Raw genomic sequence first — 6,862 nt, 5'->3', positions numbered from 1 at the left:
AGACACACCCAGGCAAACACAGAACGTTCCCCTAACATTCTAAGAACGTTCTTTTAAGGGTTTTTTCATAACCATAAATATACCTACTGTATATTTTTATATACTATTTTGATTGTATACTGTATTTTATATTGTGTATGTGTATTCTATATTGTGTGTATTGTATACTGTACATTATATATTATTATTTGTATATTGTGTTGTGTGTAATTATGTGTAATTTGTGTTGTGTAAATCTGATGTTTATTGTAAATTGGTATATGTCTCATCACTGTCATTACTGCTATGTTGCTCGGAATCGCACCCAAGACTCTCACCCACTGTTGCACTTGTGTATATGGTTGAGTGACAATAAAGGGGTTTGATTTGATAACCAATAACTTACATTCCCAAAATGTTGAAGTGAAATTTCGTGACAGCCAAATAAGGAACATATATAATTGTATCTAGTTGTTATTTTTAGGTTTTATTTTTCATCATTATTTTTCTTAAACATTGCAGAGGTATTTAACACCTCTCACCAAAACTTGTTAGTTGCGATCTCGTTCGACCAATTAGAGATAACTTCCGGGTCGCTAAACACCGCCTACTCGGGTTCCTGTTACATGTTAATTGTCACACTAACCGCCTCTATTCTCTTTCTACTGAAGAAACGGACGTATTGACTCTTAACTTCCGGGCGCTTATAAAACTGTACAGCAGGACATGAGGCATAACAAAAAAAAAAAAAAAAAAAAAAAAAAAAAAACAAACAAACAAACAAAAAATAATAATAAAATAAAATAAAATATTCATAATACATATTGCTAGATTACCTAAATTCGAAACCTTGGCAACTGACATGGCCATTATTCCGATTGCAAGTGTTTTTAATTAAATGTTTAAATATACTGTGTTGCCTTTTAGTATAATAGACTAATAATGGATTAGTATACTATTTTGATGCTTTGCTGCTATGTTCCTCTTGCACACTGAAATAAGTTCAACTAACTTATGGCTATTAAATCTTGAAAATACAGCAGAATTTTTCTTTGTTTTTTTCCCTTGATATTTAACAATAAATGCAAATTCTGTGCCGACAACACCTCTTTATTGATCTCCCCAACAAAGGATACATTATCAGTTATTTCACACAAGAGATGAAAACAGTACAGTTACGAACACTCATTCACAATTTGGCAAAATGGACAAGTTGAACAACCTATTGGTTACAGTGAATTGTGGAATCTGTGACAAAAATCACATCTAAATAAAAGAGCACTGTTTTTTTATTAGCAGACATCCATCTATGAACAGCATTGAAGATTTCCATTTATTTAATTGATTGGAAGACTTTGTGGGCCACCTGAAGAAAACAAAATGATAAAGATGTTAACAACCACTTAACACAATTTTGTTTTTTAGAATTAATATTTAAAGGACTATTCCAATTTCAATACAAGTTAAGCTTAATTTACAGCAATAGTGGCATAATGTTGATTACCACAACATTCGTTTTTAAAAAAGCAAAAATTGAGGTGACAGTTATAATGGAAGTGGATGGGGGCCAATTTTTGAACGTTAAAATACTCACTTTTTCAAAAGTATAACCACAAAACAATGTGTATAAACAAGATTTTAGTGTGATAAAATAACTTACTAACATTTTCTATGTAAAGTTACAGCCAATTTTACAACTATGTTGCCATGACAATGTACTGTCAACAAACCCTAAAATGACAATTTAAACAACTTTACAGATCAAATAATACATGATACAAAAACTGGCCCCTTTCACTTCCATTGTAGGTGCCTCACTGTAACCTTGATTTTTGCGAGTCTAAATTAATTTTTGTATTAATCAATATTATGTCACAAATGCTGTTGATTGAGCTTAACTTATTGAACCTGGAATATTCCTTTAAATGAATAGTTCACCCAAAAATGAAAGTAAATAATTACAGAACTTTCAGGCCAGTGAGGTAAATAAATTAACTTCTCAGACTGAAGTGTTTTTGATTTACTAAAAAGAACAGGCTCATGAGAGTTATTCTTCTGGAAATTGGACTACACTAGACACGCTGCAGATTAAATGAACTGGCCCATAAGATTCATTCATTCGGGAATAAGACTACAATGGTTGCGCTGTTAGTTGTGCATTGTAGATTCAAAAGAAAGTTGCATAAGAGTCATTCATTTAGTAATTGGACAACACTTGCAGTGCTCCAGACTCAAAGAACCGGCTCGTAAGAGTCATCAGTTTGGGAATCGGACTACACTGGTTGCACTGTGTTTCATGCAATTGTTTCAAAAGAATCAGCTCATAAGAGTCATTCATTTAGGAATCAGATTACACTTGTAGTGCTGTAGATTCAAAAGAACCGGCTCATAAGAGCCATTAGTCCAGAAATTGGACTACACTGGTTGCATTGTATGTTTCATGCTGTAGATTCAAAAAACAGGCTCATGAGAGTCATTTGTTCAGGAATCAGACATCACTAGTTGTGCTGTATGTTTCATGCTATAGATTCAAATGAACCGGCTTACAAGAGTCTTTCATTTGGGAATTGAACTACGCTGTTTTAAGCTGTAGATTCGGTGGGGGGCATCGCTGCCACTGAATAGTGCAGCAGATACCACTGTCAGAGTATTTTAATACGGTGCTCTGTCCGCATTGGTGGAACATGCTCATTCAAAATCATGAACAGAACTAAAAATCATAAAAATCAAATGGTTTTGGTATATTTTAAAATTGGAACAAGTTCTTGGTTCCCAACCCCAGTTATTTTTTCCCCGTGTTAACTTAAATTCTCTTTTTGTGTTCCACAAAAAAAAAAAAAAAAAAAAAAAAAAAAAAAGAACAGTGTACAGGTCAGAAACAACAAGAGAGCGAGTAAATAAAAATGTCCATTTCTGGGTGAACTATTCCTTTAAGTAAAGTGCATTGTTTTAACTTGAGATGCCCTTTTATTGTATGAGTGCTATTTGAAGTGTTAAAATACACCCGACCTGAGGTTAACAGTCTTGTTAAACCCCCCTTGTGGGTTTCAAACCTATAACCTTTTAGTTACCAGCCTTCAATTTAACTACTAGGCTTACAAGCACCATCACTCACACAGTGGTCGCGAGCGTGCAGGAAGTCAAAGAGCTCCTCTGTGCAATCTTCAGCTGTCTCTGAACGTGAGCCCACCCGTGACTCACAAGCCTCGAGCCGCTCGCGGGCGTGAACGCAATGCTCCGACTGCTCGCACTTCTGCCTTACGGTCTCTAAAGGGTCCTACAGGTGAAACAACATTACTACACAAGATTAATTCTCTCATTGCACTGCACACAGAACATTGCAATTTTTGCACCATTTATGCACTTATTTTTGTTGTATATTATTTATTGCACTTCTTCCTTTGTAACTTTACCTGAAATTCTTTTTTTTTCTTTTTTTTTATTGACATTTCCAGAAATTACTGCTAAATGGATTAATCTCACATAAAATGTGAGTTATATTTCAACCCAAAATCAAAAGACAGACAAAAGAAATTATATTTTGCATGAATTAAAATGAAGCCATTTTAGGACTATTAATGTTTCTAGCATTGTAAATTTTTGTTTCATGACACAAGCCAATTTTCCACTCAAACTCTCATTACTGTATATATATAAGTATATACACATACACTGATCAGCCACAACATTAAAACCACTGACAGGTGAAGTGAATAACATTAATTTTTGTTAAAATGGCACCTGTCAAGGGGAGGGATATATTAGGCAGCAAGTGAACAGCAAGTTCTTGAATTTCATGTGCTGGAAGCAGGAAAAATGGGCAAGCGTAAGATCTAAGTGACTCTGACAATGGCCAAATTGTGATGGCTAGACGACTGCGTCAGAGCATCTCCAAAATGGCAGTTCATGTGGGGTGTTCCTAGTATGCAGTGGTTAGTACCTACCAAAAGTGGTCCAAGGAAGGACAACTGGTGAACCGGCGACAGGGTCATGGGCGCCCAAAGCTCATTGATGCGTATGGGGAGTGAAGGCTAGCCCGTCTGGTCTGATCCCACAGAAGAGCTACTGTAGCACAAATTGCTGAAAAACGTAATGCTAGCCATGATAGAAAGCACTTATGCACTGCAGCCACACGATTGGCTGATTAGATAATCACATGGATGATTGTTGGTGCCAGACGGGCTGGTTTGAGTATTTCTGTAACTGCTGATCTCCTGGGATTTTCCTGAACAACAGTCTCTAGAATTTACTCAGAATGTTGCCAAAAACAAAAAACATCCAGTAAGCAGCAGTTCTGTGGATGGAAATGCCTTGTTAATGAGAGAGGTCAACAGAGAATGGCCAGACTGGTTTGAACTGACAAAGTCTACGGTAACTCAGATAACCACTCTGTACAATTGTGGTGAGAAGAATAGAATGCTATTCTGAGATGCGGGTTGGCGCTGTTTTGGCGGCACTAGGGGGACCTACACAATATTAGGCAGGTGGGTTTTAATGTTGTGGCTGATTGGTGTATATAAATACTAATATATATATATATATATATATATATATATATATATATATATATATATATATATATATATATATACACACACACACACACACACATACACTACCGGTCAAACGTTTTGAAACACTCATTCTTTATTTTATATTTTTTTTTCACATTTTACAATAATAGTAAAGTCATCAAAACTACGGAATAACATAAATGGAACTATGGGAATTATGTTGTGACTAAACAAAAACCAAAATAAATCAAAACGGTGTTATATTTTAGCATCTTCAAAGCAGTCACCCTTTGCTAGAATTTGCAGACATGTACTCTTGACATTTTCTCAACCAACTTCTTGAGGTATCACCCTGGGATGCTTTTTAAACAGTATTGAAGGAGTTCCCATCTATGTTGGGCACTTATTTCTTTATTATTTGGTCCAAGTCATCAATTTAAAAAAAAAAAATTAATTATTAAATTTTAGTTTTATAATGAAAAATTAATATGGTGGCACAATTATATTTTTGTCTACAAAATTAACTTAAAACATTTAAGCATACGCCTTCAGATCAAAAGATTTTTTAAGATCATGGGAAACATTTCAATCAAGTGTTTCAAAACTTTTGACCGGTAGTGTGTGTGTGTGTGTGGGTGTGTATGTGTATATATATATATATATATATATATATATATATATATATATATATATATATATATATATACACACACCCACACACACACACAATTATATATATAAAATTATTTTCCTTATACCCAATAATAAAAACAGCAGAACCAAACACAACCATGATGTACTTGTACATATTCTTACTTTTTAAATAATTCTACATTAAAATAGTAAAGCGGGGTGCACAATGCAATATATATATTGATATGTTATACATTTGATAATCCTTAATGCACTCATCAATACCTACATGTACATACAGTTGATGACAAACTGTAACATTTTTATTTCTAACAAAAATTTGCCCATAAAGTTATTATATTTATAAAGTATTAATTATTAATAATAATTGAAGTACACTGATTACAGGGTCAGTCAGGACAAAACCTGAGTGTCTTGATCAAGGGCACAATAGTTATAGAGTCACCACAACATGCACAACAACAAGCTGTGTTGTGCATTTGATGAATACGTTAAATTTGAATTAATTTTAACAGAATGTGTGAATACTTTTCTTCTCAATAAAAGATATCAGACACATACCACCATATCTTCCTCCTCCTCTTCTTCTTCCTCCTCCTCCTCCTAAACAGAACACAGCATATATATATGCTTAACAGTTTGTATAAGAGTCAACACTGAAACCTATGTATCAGGTTTGGCCACATTAAACATGAACATTTCGATGTAAAGCGGCCACTTTACTCCCTAAATCACATTTAAACTTTTTAGCAAGGTTTAATATGCGATTATACCTCGTCTGGCTCTCCGTTCATGATCATTTTGTCCTCAAAAACCATGCTTTCAGCGTAGTTTTCCTGAAATGGCCCACTATTCACTGAGATAAGCGCCACTGGAGGACAGCGTGACACTTTCCGGAAGTTGTTAAAGATGTTCATGCAATGGAGTCTGTCCACTTCGAGAAACTTCCGGTTCACAGTGTTTAGTCCACCTGAGCGGTAAATAGAAGCGTGTCATGTTCTGCCCTCATCAATATATATATATATATCTCATTGTCTATATGAGTATAATACTGAGAGCATTGGAAGGCATTAACATTTTTATTACAACTTTACTGCCAGAGATGATTTAGCAGAGGCCACTTCAATTTAAATGAATGGGAAAAATTGGAACGCCCAACCAAGAAACTCTAGCGGGTCGTGTCTAGAAGGGATCCCTCTTTCGTCAATCTCGCGAGATTCTACAATTCTACAGATTATACACGGCTTTTTAAATCGCACAGCAATGATGAGCGCTAGTAAAAGATTATTTTAAACTGTATGTTTTGATAAATAGTCATTCTTGATTATCAATTCAAACTCTAAAATATTTCACATAATGAATTTGATAACTTCATCTCTATTTGTGATACTGTCGGTAATGAGATATTGTAAAGCTGCGTTCACACTGCCAGCTACTTTCTCGCTGCATGTCGCCAGTGGCTGGTGGTTAGGTCACTAGTTTCTTTAAAATTAATATTATTATTAAAATATTAGTACGGTTATTAATATGGTACGTTTATTCACTATATCTGATCATTTATATGGTTTTGTTTGCTGTCATACATGCAACACATTTTCAAAACAAATTATTTAATAGTTAATTTTACAGGCTATTTGATGATTTAAACCTACTTGGAGTCCCCGCATCATTTTTCTTAAATATGTCCTTGTACGTAGAGACATACCATATAACAC

At 34.5% G+C, this 6,862-nt stretch overlaps 1 protein-coding gene across 2 annotated transcripts; it reads right to left on the bottom strand.

The window, feature by feature from the left end:
- Positions 1-1,068: 1,068 nt before the first annotated feature.
- LOC127448694 (cytochrome b-c1 complex subunit 6, mitochondrial) lies at positions 1,069-6,079 on the bottom strand. Of its 2 annotated transcripts, none has more exons than XM_051711420.1 (4): positions 5,921-6,079; positions 5,709-5,750; positions 3,095-3,256; positions 1,069-1,345 (listed from the first exon to the last, which is right to left on the bottom strand). In XM_051711420.1, exons 1-4 carry the CDS (start codon positions 6,062-6,064, stop codon positions 1,313-1,315), a joined length of 381 nt encoding a protein of 126 aa, XP_051567380.1. In that variant the 5' UTR covers positions 6,065-6,079; the 3' UTR covers positions 1,069-1,312. The 2 variants fall into 2 exon arrangements, with proteins under 2 accessions (XP_051567380.1, XP_051567381.1); XM_051711421.1 differs by having other exon boundaries at positions 5,709-5,744.
- Between the last annotated feature and the right edge of the window lie 783 nt (positions 6,080-6,862).

The sequence above is a fragment of the Myxocyprinus asiaticus genome, chromosome 12 (genome assembly GCF_019703515.2).
Source record: "Myxocyprinus asiaticus isolate MX2 ecotype Aquarium Trade chromosome 12, UBuf_Myxa_2, whole genome shotgun sequence".
Lineage (NCBI taxonomy): Eukaryota > Metazoa > Chordata > Actinopteri > Cypriniformes > Catostomidae > Myxocyprinus > Myxocyprinus asiaticus.
Note: the sequence above shows the minus strand (reverse complement) of the source record. Positions and strands in the feature narration are given on the sequence as shown.

Excerpts from the sequence above, each read along its gene's own strand:
- LOC127448694 (XM_051711420.1), bottom strand. The coding sequence starts at position 6,064 with ATGAACATCTTTAACAACTTCCGGAAAGTGTCACGCTGTCCTCCAGTG. Across the intron at positions 5,751-5,920 it reads TGAACGGAGAGCCAGACGAG|GAGGAGGAGGAGGAAGAAGA; the intron begins GTATAATCGCAT and ends TGTTCTGTTTAG. Across the intron at positions 3,257-5,708 it reads AGGAGGAGGAAGATATGGTG|GACCCTTTAGAGACCGTAAG; the intron begins GTATGTGTCTGA and ends TTTCACCTGTAG.